We start from the raw sequence: 25,375 nt of genomic DNA, 5'->3' as shown, positions 1-25,375 counted from the left end.
CCTTCCTTGAATTCAGTTACTTAAAAAAAAAAGCCCACCTTATTAAATACTTACTTTATGCAAGGCGCATTGGAGAGGAGAGCTAAAAATGTGTATAAAACATAACCCTTGCTTTCAACAAGCATGACATGACATGAGAGATAAGGTGATAAACAAATAACAGCAAGGCAATACATGACAAATATCTGAAATGACAACAAAGATTTCACAGGAGGGCAAGAGTTCCTACCAGTTGACATCCATCACATCTGGCAAGACATCTCAGAAAAGTGTAGCATTTGAGCTGACCTTGAAAGATGGAGAAGATTACTCTAGGTAAAATGGAGAGGAGGCAAGCGCATTGTCAAGTAGAAGCTTGATCAAAGGAAATAAAGCAAGAGAGTATAAAATGAAGTTAAAAGAACAGGAAGTGAAGCTTGACTAACAGTAATAATGCTTTCGGGCCCTGGCACCTTCAGTCGGTCCATCTTCCGTATCACGTGTGACTGTTCCTGAGGGAAGAGCAACAGTTCCACCCCCAGAGGGGAGGACAGCCCCTGCCTTTTCTCATGCTGTGACTTCTTCCAGTTTACTTATAGCTGGGCAAGTGGATCTACAGATGATCTAGCTTACCTTGTTTAAACTAAACGAACCTTCACAAAATGGGCTTAGATTTCGGAACTGAAAAGAATTTCTGCAGAGGCACCTGGCTCAGTCAGTAGAGCATGTGACTCTTGATCTCCAGGTTGTGAGTTCAGGCCCCACATTGGGCATAAAATGTACTTTAAAAAAAAAAAAAAAGAATTTCTGCAGAAGCTGCAAATTGAAGGTAATACTAATCCCATGAGCCCGAGGAGACCATGCGGACACGCTGGCGCTGACACTCACGCCGTGAGCCTGTAGGAGTGCTCACTCCTCACTCACACACTTCACTTGTTCCTTTCAGTGAAGGTGGATTTTCAACAGAGACGGGGCATGTAATTGCTTTTCAGAAGAAACTCCTGTAGCAGAGAGGTCTTTAGGAAAATGACCCCAGTATTTGTGATCTTGTTGAAAAGATGTAAACCTGTAACCTGTCAGAGCTTCACACCTCACCTTGGAAACATTTTCTAATCGATTTTAAAATTTGAAAAATTTTTGAAATAATTTGAAGAAAATTTGAAAAATTAGATTTGAAGCTGTTTGTTAAAAATGTAAAACAAAAACACCTTTGGATTACTTTGAATGTACAATAGGATTACTTTGACATCAGGACAGACATACATTTTCTAGGCAAATTTCATTAAAAAAAAAAAGCACCTGGTTGGTGGGGAGGGTTGAATATGTTCATATCATGCTTCACTATGCCAAGCCAATGATATGTTCTTTCTGTTTGAATCTACGTATCTTTTTTGAGAGAGAGAAAGAAAGAGAGAGAGAGGGAGAGAGAGAGAGAAAGAGAGAGAGAGAACATCCTTGCATGTGATTGAGTGAGGGAGGGGTAAAGGGGGAGAATCTTATGCACACTGGGCATGGAGCCCAATGCAGGGCTCCATCTGACAACCCTGAGATCATGACCTGAGCCGAAATCAAGAGTGTTATGCTTCCCAACTGAGCCAACCAGGCCCGCCATGATTCTACATATTTTTATTAAATTTTTTAATGTTTATTTATTTTTGAGACACACACACACACAGAGACCATGAATGGGGGAGGGGCAGAGAGAGAGGGAGACACAGAATCCAGAGCAGGCTAACAGCTCAGAGCCTAATGTGGGGCACAAACTCACAAACCATGAGATCATGACCTGAGCCAGAGTCAGACACTAACTAACCTGATGCACCCACGTGCCCCAAATCTACATTATTTTTTTTACTGAAGTTTTTATAAATTTTTAAAAAATGTTTTATTTATTTTTGAGAGAGAGAGAGAGAGAGACAGCATGAGCAGGGGAGGGTCAGAGAGAGAGGGAGACACAGAATCTGAAGATAGGCTCTAGGCTCTAAGCTGTCAGCACAGAGCCTGATGCGGGGCTTGAACCCACGAACCACGAGATCATGACCTGAGCTGAAGCTGGATGCTCAACCAACTGAACCACCCAGGTGCCCCTACATTATCTCTTAAGGGCTCTTTAAAAATTAAATTTTGACTGTCATGTAAAGCCAAGTATCAAAATAAATTGAACTTATAGCCAGACCTTCAAATTACTGATCACAATTTGTTAAACCAAGAGTTTTCAAAAAAGATTTTATAAACAAAAATTAAACATTACATTCATTTTTTGTTTTCTTCTACCCTTTTAAAATTTCTGTTTGTGTTATATAAATCTAGAAACATTTAGGACAGCACTATAAATAAGTGAATATGCATATATGTGTGTGTGTATGTATGCTTAATTTTTTAACTGATAAGAGTATACTATAAAAATTTTTTGAGACCATTAGCTTAGATCTGGAATCAATAAACTTTTTTGTGAAGGGCTAGATTATATATATTTTCAAATTTGTGGCAAAGCCCTCTGTCATAATTACTCAACTCTGGAATTGAAGTGTGAAAGCAGCCATAGACTGTATGGAGATGGCCACATTCCAATAAAACTTTATTTACAAAAACAGAATCTTTTTGGTCCTTGGGCCATAGTTTGTCAGGCCCTGGCTTAGATGACTGAAGCTATTTGTTAATCTACAGAGCACCCTAACAAAGTTCATACAGTGTCTTAGGTTAGAAAGGAAACCGTGATGGGGACTAAAGACCTGCATCTTGTCCTGATTTTGTGATTACTCCTGTGAATCACTTCGCCTCTTAGGCCCTAGGTTCCCACGTATAGAATGTGGAGCTTGGATTGAAAATACCTCCAAAATCCCTTCTAGTTTACTTATTCCACGGTCCTAATATCTCACCACCTTGCCACAGTAGTGGATTTTACCTAGGGTCTGATTTACAAGCAGAAAAAGTGAAAATCTGAAAATCTGTGGGCAAAGTGAGTACAAGACAGCAGAGAAGGTGGCAAAAATAAGAAAGGACAAAAATGGCATTCTAAAAACTTGAAAGAGACAGTTTATTAATTCTTTATAGTGCTACCGTGGTAAATGATTGTCGGCTTTGCTGAACTAAAGTAGTCTCCTCTTGCCGCGAAGATTTACGGAGCCCTTGATATTGGGTAGCTGGCCCTTTATTTCTTGGGAAAGCCGCAGAGTGAATGAAATACCTGGAGTGGGAGACTGAAGCTAGGAAATCCTCCCTGTGTGCTTCCTGGGGTCACTGCCACAGAGGGAGCCTCTCTCCGTAAGCTTTGTAAAATGTTTGGTTTACTCTTTCGGTTTTTAGGAGCCGGCCTGGGTATGCCAAGCACAGTCAGAGCTTCTCTCATGCCCTGCCTGCACTCCCAGCCCCAGCCAGACTGAATTGTTTGCTTTTCCATGTCCGTATTTCCTGACTCTGCAACCTTGCCATTTGAGCCATGTGGGTGTGGAAAGGGCCTCTTCCAGTCCCCCATCCCCCAGTCCTAAAAGATCCAGCTCAGATACTACTTCCTCTGTGAAGCCTTCTCTGATCCCTCAGCTGGAAATGGCTGCTTCTTCCTCTAAATTTTAGATCATTGTATCAGTAAGTCTCTTCTGATATTTAGCACATTTTTCTGCTGTTACATTCTTGCGCATGTCTTAGCTTCCCTACCAGATTAGAAACTCCTCACAGGAGTTTAATTCATCTTGGTTTCTACTTTCAGTGGCTTGACCTGAGTAGATGCCCAGTAAATTAGCTGCTGAATGGGCATGCTAATTCTGGCCACCCAAGGTTGCAGGTTCCTACTACCCCCAATGTAAGACTCTACTGCCATATCTGGCCTAGCACCCACCACGTCATCCTCAGAATCTCGGCCCCTCATGCAGCCCCTTTTGCTGCCCAGAGTTCCCCATCCGGATGTCTACCCCACCCCGAATTTAACTGGCCTCGCGTCAAAGCTTAGGTTCCACATGGATCACCACTTTGGGGAGAGGAATGTACACGAGATTAGAAACCCAGAAGCCAATGCCAATGCTGTAACTTTGTAATTTCTAGTAAGAAAATATGATATCTGTAAGGTAAAGTCAGTTATCTCCTCTACGGAAGCGGGGCTTCCTGTACCAGGTTTTAAGGTACAGTAAAACTGTCACAGTTTTAAGGAACTAGTCAGAAGACTGCATGAGCCTTGTTGGTTGATAATCTGTTGTTGGGATAGAAATCTGCTGGTACGCGACAAATACCCTCGAGTAATTTAAGTGCTGTACCAGAATGTCTCCAGTGCCCACATCTCCCTCTCTCAGAGCCCTGGCTGTCTGATTCTTAAGCTGTTTGCGATTCTGATTCAGTTAACACACACAAATATAGGCGCTTCGCTATCTAACATTCCGGTATTAAAATGTTCCCATTTTTATAGGGGTCTTCTGTGAACTCAAAGGGAGTCTTTAAGCTTGGAAAGTTTTTATTTAGTTTGGTTTGGTCAGGCTGGCTTTTAACCAAATCAAAACAAATAGGTGTTTGCTCTTTTCCCTCCGCAGTGAGCAGGCCCAGTGTTAGGTAAGGTTTCTGTTGACTTAGGAAGATGATCCACCAAGTGCAGGGCAAACTCCTTGACTTCTTTTCCCAACAGTAGGGAGGTTGGACCCATTAGCGATGGTTGGCTCCCAAATCCCCCTGCAAGAATAAATGTTCTTTCCAAAGGGCCAAACATCCAGGATTTGGCCCGTCATTTTCTATTTCCTGTCTCCACTCAAGGTTTGTCTTTCTATTTGCTGCCACTTGTAAACAAAACTGCAGTTTTAGCACTCAGAGGGGAGCTAGGGGCCAGTTGGACAGTAGGTGAGTTTGTGCAATACCTCCGGAGTCAGGGAGGTAGTAATCACCCCCAAAATATGCTTTCTTGTTAGAGTGACAGTCACATATTTCAGCAGAGGTGCTAGAAACGGTGCTCTGGTGTCATATTTATCAGTATAGTGGAGCTTTCTCTGACAAAAGTGGGGGGAGGGGGCTGTGGGGGGGGATGATGGGAGGCTATGCCACCAGAACGGAAAGAAATGGAGTCAACAGAGAGTGCCGGGAAAGAGGAAATGAATAGTAAATCTTTTTCCAATTAAGAAAAATGAGTGTGGAAGCAGAAAAGCTTCAGAGGGTACTTTTGGGGGAGGAGAGGATCATAAAAGGCCTGTTATGAAAATCCATTACCCATAAATTTTCCTGCAGTAAGCACTGCCCGTCTGGAGAGGACGTGGAGAGTCCTCTCAGCTGAGCAGGACACATGACTCCAGTTAGCAGGACCCACGTGCCATGTACCATTTCCGCCGGCAGCTCCGCAATACCACTTTCCCCTGACAGGGATTCCCTTTAATTAGTCACAGGTTCCTAATCTCCACGTAAGGGCATCTTGTTTTCGTTTTTCCACTTTATTCCTTTCGTCAGATGTTTACCAGTGTGATAACAGCACTGTAATTCTGAAGCTCCACCACGTGAAATTATGGACCTTTGTACCATGTCACACAAATATTTCGAATTTGGGGGTAAGACTTGAACTTCCAGATCACACTAAGTGTAAGTAAGACCCATCTAAAGTGAGTGCCTATGTTTACATTCACAGGTGGAAAGGGAGTTTCTATTCTTAGGATGTTAAGTCTTTGACTATGAAAAGCATTTGCTTGGCTATGTATCTGTGGTCAGATGCGGTCACTCCAAGTTGGCCGGTGGGACTATGGGGGTCCCCCTGCACCCCGCTGTGAGCAGTCGTTCAGCCAGCATCCAGGTCCAGACCTATAAGTGCCGGCCACAGACACCCTCAGTCTGAATTGGGTTAACATGTCTTACTTGAAAAAAATTAAGCACAAGCTTTATTTTCCACATCTACTGTGCGCATTAAAGCAAGATTGCTCTTTAATAGAAAGATACAGCAGTCAGGAAACAGCCCCAAGTCAGATTTTACTTTTGATTGAGAACATTTTAAAAAGCCTAAACTTATTGATGACCATATTTATTTAGGGTTCTTTTTATTTAATATTTCTTATTAGACAAAGCATCCTAGACTGAGGATGAAGAAAAGGAAACATTTATGAAAATATTTATGTGGGTTTATCTCTGTTAGCCATGTTTTATACCAGTCAAATAAGAGTTGAAAGAGAGGAAAGTTTGGTTACTTTATTTTAATTCTTTAACTGGCCACTTAAACCTCTCTTTTACTCCTTTTCATTCATTTTGACTAAAGTTTAACTTGAATAACCAAGTGAGGAGCAAAACAGATCTTCTCCATCATCAACCCACTCTTTCCATACCTGCACTTTCTAAACATTTATAAAGGAAACAGGGACCTGTTTGTTTCTGACCAGGCTTATTGTTTTAACAGAGTGGGCCAGCAGGAGGGGTGCAAATGCAGTCCTGTTTGTGACAAAATAAAGAGATTTTAGTTTAACCTCAGGAAGCTGTCATGGAATTATTCCTCCAAAATCTGTACTAAATAGGTTTGACAGATGCCTTGTTCCTTTCAAAATAAAAATAGCAACTCAACAGGAAATTAAATCCAGATTCTATTCATTTATTTCAACTGCATATCACTATCCATCCGTGGACTTTCAGAAAGAAAATAGTACCAACTGAATGAAGAATTAGATATTAACCCCAGCCTCATGATATATTTAGAAAACGCTGTGCCTTGTCCATCATTATAAACTACATATAAGCACAGATGAATCTAAGAAACACATAGTTTTATGAACAAAACCAATCATAGAATGTATACAGTATGATTATGTAAAGTTGTAAGAAGGCAAAACTAAAAAATAAATTGTTTAGGGATGCATACCTTGGGAGTAAAACCACACAGCAAAGTAAGAGAATAATTAAAATAATCCAAAATTGGGGTTAGAGGTTATTTGGAGGCATTTAAAAATCGATAGGGGTGTGCCTGGGTGGCTTAGTCAGTTGAGCGTCTGCCTTGATTTCAGCTCAGGTCATGATCCCAGGGTGGTAGGATCGAGCCTTGCCTCAGGCTCAGCGCCGCTTGTGGAATTTACTTGGGACTCTCTCTCACCCTCTGCCGCTCCCCCCTGCTCGTGCACTTGTTCTCTCTCTTTCTCTCTCTCTCTCTCTCTCTCTCTCTCTCTCTCTCTCTCAAATTAAAAATTAGGGATGCCTGGCTGGCTCACTTGGTTAAGCATCTGACTTCGATCTCATGGTTCATGAGTTTGAGCCCCGTGTTGATCTCTGTGCTGACAGCTCAGAGACCCGAGCCTGCTTTGAATTCTGTGTCTCCCTCTCTCTCTCTCTGCCCCTCTCCCATTCGCACCCTGTCTCTCTTGCTCTCTCTCAAAAATAAGTAAACATGAAAAAAATAATAAAAAAATAAAGTAGTCGTGTATTATATGTAGTATACACTCATTGACAAGTATGAGATATGTCACATTATGACTACCTGCATCGATTTAGAAATGGGTCTCTAAACTTAGGGGTCTGCTGACCCCCCGGGCAGGACCATTCTGAGGACTGTGTTCCTGTAAGCCCTTAGTTCCCATAAAGCCCAAGTCAGAATCAGAACGTACAGCACTCCCAGGTCCCTTCTAACCGTACTGATCAGTCAGACCTGATCTGTTTATTTGCTAGGACATTGCAGTCACATGATGCTAAGAACAAGCTGGCTGCAGGAGTGTGCACAGACAACTGAAGAGGTTTTCCTTTCACTGTCTCAAGCTTTCTACTCTGCCGTGCAGCACATGTTTGCCCGTCATGGTCTGTGGTTACAAAACCCATGTGATTATGGAATGTCACCATTGTAGAAAGCATATGGAAGTCACGTGGTGGTAACTTGCACTGAGGACATATAAGAACACTAAAGTGGGGCACTTGGTTTGTTCAGTTGGTTAAGTATCAAACCCTAGTTTCAGCTCAGGTCATGACCTCACAGTTCCCGAGATTGAGCCCACATCAGGCTCTGTGCTGTCAGTGCTGAGCCTGCTTGGGATTCTCTCTCTCCCTCGCTTTCTGCCCCTCCCCTGCACATGTGTGCATGCTCTCTATGAAAATAAATAAATAAGCTTAAAAAAAAGAGAGAGAGAGAGAACACTAAGCGATGCAGGCATACAATGTCTTACTATTGAGAACCAAAACTTATGGTTGGTATGCAAACTTAAGTCATTCTCAAAAGTTGGGAGGGGTGAGGGTGGAGTGGGAGAAGGGAAGTAGATGGAATAGAACATGTCTCTCTTCCTGGGTAAATTTCTTCAGAGTAATATACTTTTCCTTTATATGTCTTCACCCTAGCAAAAGGCACACCACTAATATAGCAATGAGATATACAATGAAATTCAGTTTATTTTTACCTTCTTTCCCTATAGATAGAACATAAAGTAAATAATAAAATATACAATATATAAATAATAAATAAAAATATTTATAAATATATATATACTCTAAATCAAAGGAACTTTCATTCTATATTATTCTATATTAATTACTAACAGACCAATTGACTATTAGCTATTAATCCATTTCTAAACACATTCTGCCTTGAAAAAATATTTTTACTTTCTGGATTTTTTCCTCCACTGTAATTTTTAATGCCTTTCTTAAAGGAATTCAAGGGGAAAACATTCAGAATTGGGCTTTATGTGCACTAAATGAAACCGCAACATTTTGCAGATACCACATACAAACAAAATCATATTTAAGAGCCTGGAATGTTGCTACAAACCTCTTTTAACTTTCAAACATACAGTAAATCTGCAGGGCAAATATGACTCATTTCAGTAGCTCGGTTTTTCCCTCCTGATCACAGCGTTGCCTAAGATTTCACTAAGAGCTTTTGAGCAATTCACAGAGCTGACTGGATATGTTTAAAGAATCTGCTTGCATTTCATATTCTGGAAGAAAATCACCAGCGTTTTTGGTACATGAAAAAGAACAATGAAAGTACACATGAGTTATTTTGCCTCCTAATAGTTGATGAGTACATTTCCAACCCACATGATGTTTTAACTCTTTTAAGTTGGATCCCATTTTAAGACCCAGGTTAAGAGAATGACGTTAGCAGAACCAAGAACAAGGGAAATCAGAAAAAGGTAATTGACTCAGAAGCTGTTTTTCCTTGGGGTGTTCTCCTGGGTCTGGCCTATGTGGGGAGCGCAGAGCTGCAGAAAGCTGGGACAGGACCATGTTGGGGTTGAGGGTCTCAGTTACAACCTGGAATCTCCCTCTCAACCAATACCACCTTCTCTCGAACAGCTCCGTGCATGAAAGTGGAAGTAGTGTAGGATGCCGGGAGGGGAGGGCTGATCTGAGGGTTCCACCAACTGTCTACTGGCCTACAAGTTATTGTGAACTTGCAAACAGCCAGCTACTGGTAGGATTCCTTCTTTCAGGTGACGGATTTATTCAGTCTGCTGGAAATTTAGATGCAGTATTCTCTTGTAAACACAGAAATATGGCACAGAGAAAACAGAGAGGCTTGGAAACTGATCTGAATGGGGACCTCTTTAAATCTTTAATAAATAGTACTCCCCTCAGCAGCATATATACTAAAATTGCAACGATAGAGAAAAGACTAGCATGGCCTCCACACAAGGAACATGAAGCATCCCGTATTAAAAACAACAAAAATGTCTGTAATAAGTAGACCTCATTTTAGTGTCTTGAGCCATTTATTTTCTCTTTAGTTTTCCTCCCTTTAGCTGTGGGTTTTTGTGTGTATCTGTGTGTGTGTGTTTATCAAGCATGAAGAATGTTGAAAAACAAAAAAGGGTTCAGCTCAGGCCATGATCTCACCATTTGTGAGTTCGAGCCCCATGTCAGGCTATGAGACACAGAATCTGGAGCGTGCTTCAGATTCTGTGTCTCCCTCTCTTTCTGCCCCTCCACCCCCGGCTCAAAAATAAACAGTAAAAAAATTTTTTTAATTAAATAGAAGTTCGAAGGTGACAATTCAAAGTCTGCTCAGTGGTACTCTTGTAATCTCTGTCTGTAACCCAGTGGTTCTCTAGTGGTGAATTACTGAACACCTGACTTAAGCTCAATTTCATGGTTGGTGAGTTTGAGCCCCACATCAGGCCTGCGGGTGATTTAAGAAATAAAAGGAAGGAAGGAGAAAGAAATTCCCAGATTCATATCCACACCAAGTAGTTTCTGTAGTCTGATGTCTGATAAATAACTACTTCAGGTATGAAAGACTATTCTTCAAATATATATATAAATGCAGTGGTTTATAAGATGTAGATTCCCTTTTATGTATTGGTGAATTTATAGGCACTTTATACAACATTTTATTAGTAAATAACAAAAATATAAGCAATTGTCATAATATCTTAATGTTTCCTGATATTTTAAAAGGATCCATATTCTTTAAATGTTAGAAACCACTGCTATACAAGATAGAGAAGATTAAACATTTTCTCTGGTCCTATCAGTTCGCAGTGGACTGACTTAATGTATGTTGATCTGACTTGGTTATTTGAGGGGAAAGAGCATGGGGAACTGTCGGGACGAACAACTTGGAACTACCGTTAAGAACGATCTGACAGAATATTTTATTTAAAAAATTTTTTAATGTTTATTTATTTTTGAGAGAGAGAGTGTGAGCAGAGAGAGACACAGAATCTGAAGCAGGCTCCTATCTGTCAGCCCAGAGCCCGATGCAGGCTCGAACTCACGAACCAGATCATGACCTGAGCCAAAGTTGGCCGTTTAACCGACTGAACCACCCAGGTGCACCCAGAATCTTTTAAATTTAAATGAACATGTACTATTCCACTTCCTAGTACCTGCCCTATAAAAACACAGGGGTGCACAGCACTGTATCCAAAGAGAAATACTAGGAAAAATCCAAATCTATGTCAATAGGAAATGGTTAAGTAAACTGGGATCCTATGTGGTAGATGACAAGAATAAGTTATGTTTTAGTGAACTGATTTAGAAAATCATCAAATATATTATTAATGTTTTTAATTGCAAAATAATTATATATACCATATATGTAAAAAAAAAATAAAATAGCAAGATTGTACATCCAAACTTGATTAACTCTTTGGCTAATAACCAGAGCAGTATTGTGAGCATCAACATAAAATAAGTAAATTTGTACTCATTATACATGCTTCCTTTTCATTCTCTCCAGGTTTTTAATGATCCTAAACATGTAATAAAATCAGCTCCCTCCCCTGACATAAAAAATGGTTATTGCTTTTTCTTATTCTATTTTTGAACATGATTTCCTGATAAGAGATCTTGTTTTGTTAATAAAATGCATTGCCAGCATTTTTACTTGAGAACTTTAAGGATGTACTGTGGTCTTAACTCAAAGTGGCAAACTGGAAAAAAGGCCAAAATGAAAGGAGATGGCAATGTTCTTCAAACTGTGAGGAACACAGGGTAAAAACAAAATGAAACCACCTGTGCTGTAGGTGAAATCCTAAGAATTTTGCCAATGTTGTACAAGTCTTGAGAAATACTTGATGGGAACAAGAGGGTGAGGGGAGCCCAGGGGCAAGATGAAAACTAGTGCCTCCCCCAGTGTCTTACGGCGGAAGTTCGCCCCTTCCTCATTCTCTCATCGAGCGTACATTGAGACCCTGGCCCGGCCGAATGCAGACCCCGATTCCCAGCGATTTCCTTATTTGCCATATCTTCAGCACTTCTCTTTATTTGCAATCTCTATCTAAAAGGCACAGCGTGTAACATGATTATCTTGTTACTTGAATACACTGAGGTTCTCGAACTCTAGTGGTAAAAACTTAAAACGTCTTTGGTGCGAAAGCCACAGCATTCCAAGAAAGTTTTCCCACTTCAGAGTTCTGTTTTTTCTTTTACCACCAGAGCCTTTAAGCTGGTGGTTCTGGGAATGAAAGAAAAGCCAGACCTCTCCACTTTTTTCATACCACTGACACAATCGAATAGCATCATGTATTTTTTATGGACTTCTGAGATTTTTTTAACTTATTCACACACACACACACACACACACAAACACACACACACAGACCCACACACTCACACACTACCAGCAGCACTGGCCTTCCTGCAGCAGAGCTGATCATATTTTCACGAGGTGCTGTCCAAGAGATGAGTGAAGGTAGTTAGCAAGAAACGAAGTGTAACACTCTGGAGTAAAGCTGCTTCCACCCAGCGCGGGTGGGAGAATCATGGATGCTGGCCAATCAAAATTTTTTACTTAATAGAGGTGCCTTAGCTATCATTTGCGAATTACCGATATTTTAGAAGAATAGATCAGGGGTGCCTGGTGGCTCAGTTGGTTAAGCATCCCACTTCGGCTCAGGTCATGGTCTCACGGTCTGTGAGTTCGAGCCCCACGTCAGGCTCTGTGCTGACAGCTCAGAGCCAGGAGCCTGCTTCAGATTCTGTGTCTCCCTCTCTTTCCGTCCTTCCACCCATTGCATTCTCTCTCTCAAAAATAAATAAACGGTAAAAAATTTTTAAAAGAAAGAAGAATAGGTTACCATAAAACGGCTAAATCTCCAGTAAACATAGTTTAATCATTCTCAGATGATTCAGGGGAATCACGAGTCCCACACTGGCCCCAGACATCCGGGAAGGGAGCTCGCCTCTCGGCGCAGAGCACCGCTAGACTGGGCAGTGCCAGCGCCTGTGAGGCGTCACGGAAGGAACGAAGGGACTGCCACCCTTTCGTCACAATCCAGGGGGCAGTTAGGTATGATTTTTACTAGTCTGCAGCACTTCAGATACGTCCCAATCTGGTGTGTGGGAAATGAGAAATGTTAACATTTTGTCTTTACCTCAGTGTATAAATCAGGATACTCTTAAACTCTAGCTTCTGAGAATTTTTCGTGGATACATTGTTGAACAGGTGACAAGGTATATCTAGAATGATGGCCTTTGCAGCCTCATTTATAAGACCATAAAGTTGGAAAAATCTTAACTGTCCTTCTATAGATAATAGGTTATATTATAGTTACATCCGTGTAACTACGATGTACATCTATACATAGAATACTGTGTTGCTATTGAAAATTATATTTGGCTAATGTGTTGAAAACAGCCATAAATAAAAGTAAAGAAACCATTTCTGAAGTGATAGGTATCACACAATCCCACTTTGTTAAAAATAAAGGTATCTGTGCACGCATACCAAGATGTCTGGTAAAACACATCGGATATCATTCGTGCCCATATCTAAGTTGTCTGATAAGCGAGCTGATTTTCACTTTCTCTTTTATACATCTGGTCTTGTCTGGTTGAAGCAAATAAGAAATGTGTGTTACTTTTAGAATCAGAAAAAAATGAAACAAATTAAATTGTCCATTTTGAAAGAAAAGCATTAACCTGTTGTAGTAATGTGGAGGGTAAGCTGCTGTGAGAGAGGCCCAAAAGCTAAGAAACTACTGAGGCCCTTGGAGGGAGTCTCAGAGGTGAAGAATTTCCACACATACCAAGTCATTCGGCACAGATGGAATTTCACTTATAAAGTCAAGCGGTTAGGTGCGCCTGAGTGGCTCAGTCAGTTAAGCATCTGATTCTTGGTTTTGGCTCAGGTCATGAACTCACGGCTTCACAGGTTCAAGCCCCACACAACTCAAGCTTGGAATTCTCTCTCCCTCTCTCACTGCCCTTCCCCTGCTCGTGTTGCCTCTGCCTCTCTCAGAATAAATTAATAAACTTTTAAAAAATTAATAAATAAATTCACATGGTATGTGATTAAGTCAGCAACAGGGCATGATGTGATTTAAAATGACACAAAGCATTTTGGCTCCTTGTTTGTTTTTGACTTTGAAAATGACTTTAATATGTTTCTTTATTAGCGCTCATCAAAGATCCTTAAAAATCTAGCCCTGGTAACTGCGGATCCTAGGCAAGGAGCTACCAAGGCAGAGTACCAAGCGGGGAGAGTTAGATGAGGCAGAGTGGTGCGGTTGTTAGGCCACTCCTCCCAGGAGAAATCCAAGACAGAGAAAGGTTGAGTGCAGCCTGGCCCAGAGAGACGGCAGATGTAGTTCACACCAGAGGTGCAAGCCAGCAACTTCCCGCCACGAAGCACATTAGGTAGGCCGGAGCAGCAAGGCAGTAACATCTCAAATTGTTCAAGGAGAGCTGAAGTGTTGAGGGCTTCACGTGAGGTTCCATTTAGAAGAAGGGGTGGGTGGGAGGGAGGTTGTTTTCAGCATAGAATGTCTCAGATGGGGTTTTTGTGTCTCTTGCTTGTTTTGGAAAAGAAAGGCCTCAAGAAGTAGCCAGGACCTCACGGCTAACACAGAGACGTACAGGAGTAAATCAAGCCTTTCTGTTTGATTAGCTTGGGAAGCAGTCATTAAGGACTCATTCTCCCTGCTGTGGTTAAAGCTGTCTACTGAGAAATAAGCCAAAGGAATATTAGGCCAAGAATCTGAAGACTTGAAGCCAAACCACTGGGTAGGGCTTCTGACTGCAAACTACAATGTGATTGAATTTAGAAAGGAACATTTGATTCATATCACGCTGTCACCTCAAATTCAACAAGTCTAAAATTGAACTCCTCTTTCTTCACAAAGCAGCTCCTCAGCTGAACTTCCCTAGTAACAACAAAATAGTGAACTGTAGAACGCCTTACCATGACACATCCGGATGTCACCTGATTGTCACACACTCACAGGCGAGGGAATTGAACTCAGGTTAAAGGGCCACAAGCTAGTAGGAGACCAGTTCTGGAGACCAGGCTTACTGCGTCCTACCCTAGTCATCTTTCAACTACATCACACCGCCCTTCCCTCCATATCTGGAGAAATAAGCCAGTCAGTTTCATAGGATTACTGTGATATTTTATTTGTATTGGCATTTGAGTGTTGCACACCAGCAGATTTTAATAAGTATGATGTCAGATTTTCTGAAGTAACAAAGGACCAACCAACCTTTGGAATTACTAATCTTGTGTTTTATAGTTGAAAAACATTCATAGCATTTGTATTTTTTTTTATTTTGTTGAGTTATTTATTTATTTTGAGAGAGACAGAGACAGCATGAGAGGGGAAGGCGGGAGTGGGGGCGTGGCGGGGGGGAATCACACGCAGGTTTCACGCTGTCAGTGTAGATCTTGACACAGGGCTTGAACTCCCAAAACTGTAAGATCATGACCTGAGCTGAAACCGAGAATCTGACTTTTAACCGACTGAGCCACTCAGGCACCCTCATAGCATTTGTATTATTGAAGTCAAAAGATAGAAACAGATGAAATAAAGTGCTGGATCTAAGCCTTAAAATGTCTCGTTTGTAATCTTACATAAGCAAAGCATTATCAGTTAGAGTAGGTTAGTGTTGTTGGTACAAATCCTATGGTTCTGCTGTTTTATTTTCTTCCGTTTATAAATTATTTTAGGTTTGTCATTGTGTAAGAATTATAAGCACGGAATGTTTACATACCTGGATATGTAAGGAACATTGTAATAAGAGCACTTTAACCCCCTAATGTAAAAAAGTAGCCCACTGTACACTGTACCCCATCCCAACTCCTGGACCCTTCAGGCCACCTTGGCCCTGGGCCAGCCAGCCTGCGCCTGCCTTCCTGGCACTCTGTGTCTCAGTATGTGTTACTCCCTCACAAGTAGCCACAGTAAGCTTGCAGGTCACTTCCTCTTGAGTTTGGACATCTGTACTTCCCCCAACTCCAGTTCTTTATTTGGGAAGAAGTATTAATGAAAATGGATGTAACACAGTGATTGTGACTGTATAATTTCCCTAAATAAGTATTTGCTTCAGATGAAACCACAAAAGCTAAATAACATCTATGTGTGCAAAGCCCTCCGTGCCTCTTCTGCCCACCTCAGCTCTTAGGTTTCTATCTACATGTACACCTGTGAGCTCCCACGGTGTGCCCACCCTGTGGATGGTAGAAATCTAACGCCTGTTTTAGAGCAATGGAGGAGGACTCCTGGGGGACCGCACTGGCTTTGAAGCCATCCTGTCAGTTGTCAGTAAATACCTTCCTTCTCCAGTGAAAAGGAACTGAAAGGAAAAAATAAAACCCAAGCAAAGAGAGTGCCCTATTCTCAATTTTAATTTGCACATTGGGCTTATTAATGCCAAAATCCTGGTTTGATAAGTTGATTCTTTTCTGTTCTTTGTGACAGTGTCTACACAGATAATTCACACAACATGCTGAATCATTCCAATGTTTTGATGATTTTGGTTAAATGCTTTGGATTTCTGCTTCTAAATCTTAATATGTTAGTATTGAGCTTAGTAAAGAAATCTAAACACGTTACCCCACAGTGTCCTGCCCAGCCCATTTTGTGTAGATTTTTTTAGTCTGAGCTGTTATTGTTCCTTGTAAGTTACCCTCCAGCTGGTAGACTCCTGCTATTCAGATACTTAAAAGTTTGAAAACCATTCCGATCAAGGGTCTAAGGAATGGAACGACCCATTGAGAGCTCTGTGGTTCGGTCAATGGTCAAGCTCCGGAACGGACTCCGGGCCAGTCCTGCAAAGAAGCCTTGAGATGGTCAGCAGCTGGCGTGCTCAAGCGCTGTCGCTGTGACGTTGCAGGATCGCCTACCAGAGGAATGACGACGATGAGGAGGAGGCCGCCCGGGAGCGGCGCCGCCGTGCCCGGCAGGAGAGGCTGCGGCAGAAGCAAGAGGAGGAGTCCCTGGGACAGGTGACCGACCAGGTGGAGGTTCATGCCCAGAACAGGTACTGTCCCCTTGGGAATGGAGAAAGTCTGTTACTGCTTGGCCAGAAGAATGGACGTGCTGAGCAAAGCACTGCCTTCTCAGCCCAGCTGCACTCTTTTCTTGGCTAACTTAATTCGTCATTTTGTGGTCATTGTAGGCACCTAGACAGATGGGACAGGCAAACTGATGTGGACATTCAGACACCACTCCTCCTTTCTCTTTCCCTATCCCATCCCCTAACCACACCCCCATCGAAGTGTTTTATTTTATTTACTAAATACGACAGGCTACATCTTTAAATTCTTTAGGGTATCGATATCTGTTTTGAACTGAAGATTTATTAGCTTGCTAGTCCTCTGTACCTACTAGTAGCAAATTGTACTTAAATTTTTAAAGTAGGCATGAATTGCAAATGTCTTATTTTTCCTGATATACACCCTGAATCAGTATTCTCTGATCACTATGATATTCAGCAAGGAGCAGAATCCTTCTTAATGTAATGTAATTATTAAAACAAGACTTCTAAGTTTACTAGCACGTTTTTCCCTGTACTGGCCTTGGTAGCAATCAGGACAGTGGAGAACCCTTACTAGGTTCCACTTCTTCAAAATGGGTCTTTATAGGTTCACACATACAAGGTCATCTGGTTCATTATGCCACTTGTTAGTATACTAATTTATATGCCCCATGGCAAAAAAAAAAGAGATGAGAATATTTAGGGTTAGGGATGGAGAAAAAAATTAATTTTTATTCACAATTATGTATGGATTAAATATAATAAAACTCCCACCTAAGATCTTGTGTGTGGTTCGGGTTTTAATTTGTTTTATTTTGTGTGTGTTGGGAAGGCATTGTTGATAGTTCCTTTAAACCAATCAATCTAGAAAATCTGAAAAAAAAACAGGTCTGGCCTCTTAAACCTACATATGAGGGGGTACATAGATTTCTGAAAGTCTTGAATTCTATCAGGCAGGATGAATTCGATAAGGAAACCTATTGGTTAGGTGGAGAAGCAGAGACCTTGTTTCTTGGTAAGTAGCTCCTAATTAGGGAGGAAGTATGGCAAAGGAGTTGTGGGCATGTTCACTTCCTGGCTCTGAACTCCACCTTGGCCTTCCCTGTTAAATAGAAATGAAAATCATACCTTTCTCTTAGGAATGCTGTTAAATTTAATTAAGATTATAATACACATAAAACACACAGTGCCTTGCATATAATAAGCACCTAATTTTAACTATTATCAGGAAAATGGTATCAGAGCCTTGCAGAGGAGGCCTGCATAGTCATCACTGCATTTTCTATTCTTGAACTGAAGGGAAGGAAAAGAAAAAGTTTTAAAATGGCATTTTGAGGCCCTTCCTGAATCTGGTTATTAGTGAATGATCACCAGTGGCTTAAAAGTTACTAGATACTGGTAGTGTTCTTGCTTTTTTATTTTTTTATTTTTTTATGCCTTATTTATTATTGAGACAGAGAGAAACAGAGCATGAGCAGGGGAGGGGCAGAGAGAGAGAGGGACACACAGAATCCAAAGCAGGCTGCAGGCTCTGAGCTATCAGCACAGAGCCTGATGCGAGGCTTGAACTCATGAACCATGAGATCATGACCTGAGCCAAAGTTGGACGCTCAAGTGACTGAGTCACCCAGGCGCCCCGTGTTCTTGCTTTTAAAATCTTGCTTCTACTTGGGCTTCTCTTCTTTTTTCATTTATTAGTAGTAGTTATTTCATGCTGTTGATTGAGTCACACATTCTTTTTCATTAAAGCGCATTCAGAACTGAGAACCTATTGCTCATCTCTGACATATTAATTATCCACAAGAAGAATTAGTGTTCTCCTTGGAGCTGAACAACCCTAAGTGGCACTTAAGTTCTACTGACAGTTGCTATTGTGATTTCTAAATAGGCAAAGAAAGATCCAGTAGAAGCTGTTGGTTTCTTAACTCAAGAGTACTTTCATTTAGCTAACACTTTGGAATTTGCGGTACCTTTAAAAAATTATTTGAATTTAGTTGATCCAAATTTCCTTACACATAGATTTTCCCCTTAAATTCTAAACTATTTGTATTTTGAGGGAAATTTAATACTTACATGTCTAATTCATGTAGGCAGTATCCTGCAGCAGCTGTTAAAGCCAAGAAAGTTTAAAATCCAGCCCTTACTCTGCCATTTCTTATTGTTAAACATGAAATGTGTTGTTCTAAAATTAAGTGAACTTGAACTTCAGAAGGGCCCGGTTCAGTATAAACTATGAAATTTGGTAGAAATTTGATGTCATTGCAAGACATACTCTTCCAACTCTGGTCACAATTTCTGGTATCACATAACTGGCCGTTTCCTGCCAGTGGAGACCAAAAGCCCTGGCTTGAGCTGTAATAATGAGTGAAGTGATGGATATGGTACAGTTTGGGTTTTTGAGATTTTCTTTTCTTTTTTAATAAACAACACATTTAACTATTTTTTGTCAACTACAGAGAAGAAGGGCAAGAGACCCTTTGTTCATGGAAATCTTGACAGACTTTAGATGGTGAATGTATTAGGGACATATCAGCCACTATAACAATGAGCCCCAAATTTTAGTAATTTAATGCAGCAATACAGACGAGTCCAATGTGTAGTTTCTGAGTAGTAAATAGAACTGGTCACCTACTTGCTTTCCTTTTGTGACTCTGTCTACTCCTGGGGCTTTGGAGTTTACTGATCTAGTCACCAGACAGAGATGAGAGGATGTGTTCCTGCTTCTTAATTTTCTTGGTCTAGACATATCACTTCTGCTCACACTCAGTTGGACATTATTGGTCACATGGTTCCACCTAGCTGCAAGGAAGAGTGGAGGGCAGGAAATATGATCCTTGACTGGCAGTCACCTCCCTGTGACAATGGAAGGAGGAGCATGAGTTGTAGTGGATGGTTAGATGTCCCTACCATGGGGGTCACTGGCATTAGTACAGCATCCCCACCCTTTCCAAATGCCCCACAGATCCAGCTCAAGAATTCTAGATGATGTGGTGACATGTGAATATGCTATGTGATACTACAAGAATTCGCTCATTTCTCAGTTTGGTCCTTGTCTTAGTTTGAATTGCCCAGGAATCAGATTCTGGAACAAAAAGATTTAAACACAGGCAGTTCATTTGTGAAATGATCCCACGAAACACTGGTAGCAGTGTGGGAAAGTGAAACAGGGAAGGAAAGGCACCCAAATAAAGGTTTCATTGCCAAGCAGGTCACCGCTGCTGGGATCTGGAGCTTAACCCCCCCGGGGGACTGGGAGAGCCAGTGCAACAAGGCCCCTCGCAGCTATGCCACTCAAGAGGTGAGGGGGCCGAGGTATTTATACACTAAGGCTCATCCATTCTTGTTGGACGGCTGGCATGTAGAGTAGACTCCAGTGGCCAGAGAAAGACTAAGGGCAAAGGCCCGCATATGCCTTCTGCTGAAAGCCAGGCAGGCGGGCATGTACTATTACGATATCATCCGAGGGGATATCCTGGGTGCGCGCCTGGTTCCACGAGCGCCTGTTCCGGGGAGGCCTTGGGCCACGTGACTCCAGCTGGCCAGTTAATCCAAGCCGCCTTGTTTCTGTTGTACAGTGTGCCCGACGAGGAGGTCAAGACAGCCACCGCAAACACTCAGGTGGAGGGTGATGACGAGGCCGCATTCCTGGAGCGCCTGGCTCGGAGGGAGGAAAGACGCCAAAAACGCCTGCAGGAAGCACTGGAGCGGCAGAAGGAGTTCGACCCAACCATCACAGACGCGGGCTTGTTGCTACCCAGCAGAAGGATGCAGAACGACACCGCCGAAAACGAAGCTGCCGAGAAGGAAGAAAAGAGTGACCGTCGCCAAGAAAGATACGAGATGGAGGAGACTGAGATAGTCACGAAGTCCTATCAGAAGAACGACTGGAGGGACACTGAGGAGAAAAAGAAGGAAGAAAAGGAAAAGGAGGAAGAAGAAGAGAAGCCAAAGCAGGAGAGCACTGAAGAAAATCAGGTAGAGGGGACGGTAGAAGACAGAACGGAAACCGCGGCAGAGCCGTTGACAGCTGGGCAGATCTGTGCAGAAGAGCCTCAGACAGAGGGGGAGGGGGAGCAGAGGTCAGAGGAGGCGGAAAGGAGGGAGAGGGAAGAAAGGGAGAGAGCCGAGGCAGAGAGGGCCAGACTGGAAGCAGAAGAAAGAGAAAGAAAGAAAGCTGAGGAAGAACAAAGGATAGCGGAGGAGAAAGCAAGAATTGAAGCAGAAGAAAGAGCAGCTGCACAAGAGAGAGAAAGGAGGGAGGCGGCTGAGAGGGAGAGGGCTAAGGAGGAAGAGAGAAGAGCAGCGGAGGAGAGGCAGCGGGCAAAGGCGGAGGAAGAACAGAAAGCTAAGCTAGAAGAGCAAAAACGTCAGCAGCTAGAAGAGAGCAGAAGAGAAATGCAAGAGAAAAAGCAGAAAGGGGAAAAGGTAGACAAGAAAATAGAAGGGAAACAGGTAAATGAAAAGAAAGGACAAGAAGATAAACTTCAGACAGCTGTCCAAAAGAAACAGGTACAGTAAACATTTTGCACCAAATGTGTGATGCCTGTGACTTATGAGAAATGTGATGCGCATCAGACTTGACCGAGGCACGCGCCTGCAGCCCCACGTGCTTGCTCGTTTGGCAAGCTGTTCATTTTCCTCGGCTGTGGCCATAGGTAAGCACAGAGTAATAGATCGATGGTTAAATACTCAGTCAACCAGATTTACTGGAACAGCCAGAGAGAACCTAATTGCTCTGTGCTTGCTTCTCGCGAATACCAGGAAAATGAACCAACCCAAAGATCATCAGCGTGGCCGTGCCGTGTTGACTTCTAATTCTGCACCTGCATCCAGATTCATTCCTATTAACAACTTACCTGTTTCCATAGGTCTACATGAGGCAAGAGGACCATAACTCTTCCCATATGTTTGGCATTTAATTAAAAATTATATTTTAAAAATTGGGGTGGGAAAATGACATAAAGAATCATGGTCAGAAATTTCATCTTAAGAAAGCAAAAATAACCCCCTTGGAATCAGCTGGTGCTAAAGGAGGGAAATGAGCGTGTTTGGACCCTCCATTAAAAATATGTCAAAACCATGATTTGCCATCATGTAGACCTGAACTTAATGTAGACTTGCAGAAAGCCATTCATCTGGGGTGGTGTCAGTTTATAACTGGCTGCTAATTAAGGGACTACATTTTGCTGCTTTTACCAGCAGGATGACACAAATAATTCATGCCTGAGAAAGGTAGAAATGGGGGGCGAAGAGGGGATGTTTGCAAGCTGTAAAAGATGTTTTTCTGTCTGCAAGCCTGCATGAAAAGCACTGTACCTAACCACTGCCTGTGTCCCCACCTGCCCCCGACCCCCGCCACACACACACACACACACACACACACAGACAAAAAGAAAGCAAAAAAGAGATGCTTGCACATTCACCTTCCCAGAGAGAACTCTCTATCCTAAGTCTGTGTTGTGCTGAGGTGTCTTTCACTCCTGCTCATCACACGGGGCTCATGACCACAGCTGCATTTGAGATGATCAGAAACAAGATGCACCAAACCCCACACGAGGCCTGTAAACACGCACAAGGACTACCAGGTCACGCTAGATTCCAGGGAGCACACTGGCAGGCACAGGAGAAAAACTTCTGGTGGGAAGAAACTATCCCATGTTGCTGTTTAGAATCACTGACACCAAGGGTTATGTGAGCACCGAGTCAGCAACATCGCAAGGCACGTGCAGAGTGACCTGAGCACCCTCTCACTCCTGTAAGCTAGAAAGGGCTTCTTTTAAACGAGTGACCTTGCCACTCTTGAACATAAAAAGGAAGAAGAAAAGGGGGCCAAAGTGCAAGCTAAAAGAGAAAAGTCTCAAGAAGACAAGCCTACCTTCAAAAAAGAGGTAAATATTATTGGGAAATGACCTAATCATAAAGCAACAGCAGCGCTCCATGACATTTCAGGCCTCTGATCTCAGAAGTATAACCCGTGCTCCAGTGTTTTTCAAGCTATGGCTTGACTTCATGATTCATTGACTGGTAAAATCAACCTAGAGCATATCAAAAGTAATCGAATATGTCAATGGGCATTTAAAAAAATGAAATCGAATAGCAGATATCAGAGGGCATTCTAAGCGGTATTACATCATGATTTAAATTGACCTTCTTCCTGTGAGTCACAGAAAGCTTGAAAAACACTGCCCTGATTAATTTTTCCCACTTTCTCCTCTTCTATGTGCTATTGTTTTCTCCTTGAACCATCCTGTTTTCACTTCAATTATGGAATATTTCCAACTGGCTTTGATTAACGATTTAACTTCCCAAAGGAAAAGCATCCCCCCACATCTCAGTAACAGAATTGATGAACTGAAGATGGTATTTGGTTTTCAAATGAAAAGTTTGGCAAAATGTTCTGCATTGCATTTCTAAGGCACACACGGAGCTGGTGCCAGGGTGTTTGACTGTCAGTAAGTAAAACGAGTCAGCGGAGCAGAGGCTGCTGCAGAGAGAATGTCATTAACCCCGACAGGATCAAAATGCCACATCAGGAAGCCTGACCTTGTTTTAACCATTGTGTTCATGTTAGCCCAAGTAATCCTAAAAATCGTGACAGCATCTAGTAAGTTCCAAGTACTTAAACATTGTAAAATGAAATTATCAAAGGTAGGAAGATGAGAATTATTTTGCCCATGAAACTGAACTATAGCTCTAGAGGGCCAGGTCCAATGGACTCTTACTGTACTTCTCTGGCATCTATTAAGAATCAGAAAAATCCATATTTAGAAAATTACATAACCACCAGAGAGGTGGTTATTTGCTTAAATGTTTTTTTCATAAGACTCACAGAAAATGTAAGCCCTAGATCATGTTATATTTATTTTGGTTAAGGTGTGTATACCTTCTTGTTTCTAATAGAACTTGTGGTGGTTTGAGAGTAAAAATTGCACGCGTGAACCCCGCCCATCTAAAGGAAGGTGGAAGTATAAGTGCTGAGAACTAGGGAGCTGAATTTGGCTCCAATGAGGCAGCTAAGGAAATGGTTGAATTTGTTGGGAAGCTCTGTTCTCATTTTCTAGAACAACACCTACAGATTCATCTACCAAAAAAGTGAAAGTTAAATGAAACTTAAAACAGAGATGTCCCACGTGGGCTCCTCTGTTGAGCTGGTGTTTCATGGGGAATATCTTCACAGAAGGAAAAGAGCATATATAAAGTCATAACTCAGTGACTTAGTCTTATGTGGGTAAGGAGAAGCTGAAAGAACACTGTGCAGATTCTATATTTAAAATTTATTTCACTTTGCTAAGATGTGATTTGTTTTTAATCACTAAAACATTCTATATCTGTATGTTGTGCCTGTGAGCAAGAAAAGGCTGGTGAGTGGTCACCCAAATCATCCCTCTGGCTCTTTCCAGAGAAAACTCCAGTCCAACAGTGTTGGTGGTATAACTCTCTCAGACCTTCCCCTTTCTCGGTTTGTCCTACACCCCATTCTAGAGTCCCAGAACTTTTGGCCTCTTTTAATTACACAAGGTCAGATTAGCCACTCAACCCAGGCTCAAAAAAAAAAAAATCTGGCATTCCTGCTTTAACATTGCGTACATGAATTACTAGTTGAATGACTAGTTGCTTGGTTACTTTATGTAAACAACTTTGAATCACACTTTACATGATTTAGCCATTTCAAACATCCTCCTCCTATTTTTTTCTTTTTGTTCAAAAACAAAACAAAACAAAAAAAGTCCTTTCAAGGAGAGCTATGCAGGGTCGGTCAACCACAAGTAAACACAAACAATCGCGTGAGACTCCTTACAGAAAACATTTCCTGAAGTCGCTCCAATACCTTAGAAAAAACTCTTTCTACCCCTGAAGCCCTGCAGTTTGAGCTGTTTGTGATGATGGATCACAGAACGTCACCAGCCTTGAAACTTAACTTTGCTTCTTTTTCTCCTCTCCAATTATAAAATGCCTCTTTTTAGTTCTTCAGCCCAGAGCTCTTTTTTTTTTCCTTTTTTGTTTTTCTTGTCCTGGCATCTAACAGAAAGCCAGTTTCCAGCAGAGTTGTTCATATGATATTGAAACTGATATTCATGTCATGCACCAAAGTTTCCCAAACATAGGTGTGCATACAAGTCCCCTAGAACCTCACAAGTGCAGAATCTGACTCAGTGGGCCTGGGCGGGAGTCCAAGCTTCCTGGTGAGGTCTGTGTATGTTATCAAAAGACCAAACCCTCAGCAGCAAAGCCATCTATCTGCCGGTCATCACCCCCAAAAAAGGAATTGAGAACACTTCTGAGTCTAACAAAAATGTGCTGGACCTGATCTGAAATACTATAACTTGGATGAATTCTTGTCACTCTGCTGAAATGAAATAATGCAAAGCATCATTCTACGGAGACTGACAGCTCAGTCTTCTTGACTTGCTCCCTTGGCCTTTTGAGTATCTCTCTGGCATGAGGGCATGTCACTTGAATTCCCGCCTCCACCCTCTTACACCTGTGTGTTGTCCCTCTGGATATCCCCAATGTCCAGAGTTTCATCCAAATGTCACATTTGACCAGAGCCTTTCATATGCTAATATTATCTGAATGTGGAGCATATTAACTCTTCAGAATACTCAGCTACCCATCCGCACAGATTTTTCTTCACGGTTACCTTCTGACCTAGAAGATCAAATGTTTTTCCCTCAGAATCTCATGAGTTTAGGTTGAGTCTGCAATTGAATCCAATCCACTATGCTCCTTAAAATTGAAAGGCACTGTGGAATTTATGTATTTACTTATTTATTTATTT

The 25,375-nt window shown here is 41.9% G+C and overlaps 1 protein-coding gene and 1 non-coding gene across 7 annotated transcripts in view; both read left to right on the top strand.

Annotated features, from left to right (window-relative positions):
• CALD1 (caldesmon 1) overlaps positions 1–25,375 on the top strand; it is a 184,350-nt gene that overhangs the window by 128,343 nt on the left and 30,632 nt on the right. For 4 of the 6 annotated variants that reach the window (XM_029923041.1, XM_029923040.1, XM_029923039.1 and 1 more), the window contains 3 exons: positions 16,453–16,599; positions 20,172–21,105; positions 22,410–22,484. In XM_029923041.1, the coding sequence (XP_029778901.1) occupies positions 16,453–16,599; positions 20,172–21,105; positions 22,410–22,484 (1,156 nt within the window). The remainder of the gene's footprint in view (positions 1–16,452; positions 16,600–20,171; positions 21,106–22,409; positions 22,485–25,375) is intronic. The other 2 variants (XM_029923043.1, XM_029923042.1) reach the window with 1 other exon arrangement.
• LOC115286169 lies at positions 9,465–9,575 on the top strand. Its single transcript, XR_003905914.1, has one exon. It is a non-coding gene; the product is annotated as a U6 spliceosomal RNA (small nuclear RNA).

The sequence above is a fragment of the Suricata suricatta genome, chromosome 2 (assembly GCF_006229205.1).
Source record: "Suricata suricatta isolate VVHF042 chromosome 2, meerkat_22Aug2017_6uvM2_HiC, whole genome shotgun sequence".
Lineage (NCBI taxonomy): Eukaryota > Metazoa > Chordata > Mammalia > Carnivora > Herpestidae > Suricata > Suricata suricatta.
The sequence above is the reverse complement of the archived record's forward strand: the minus strand, read 5'-3'. Positions and strand labels throughout refer to the sequence as shown.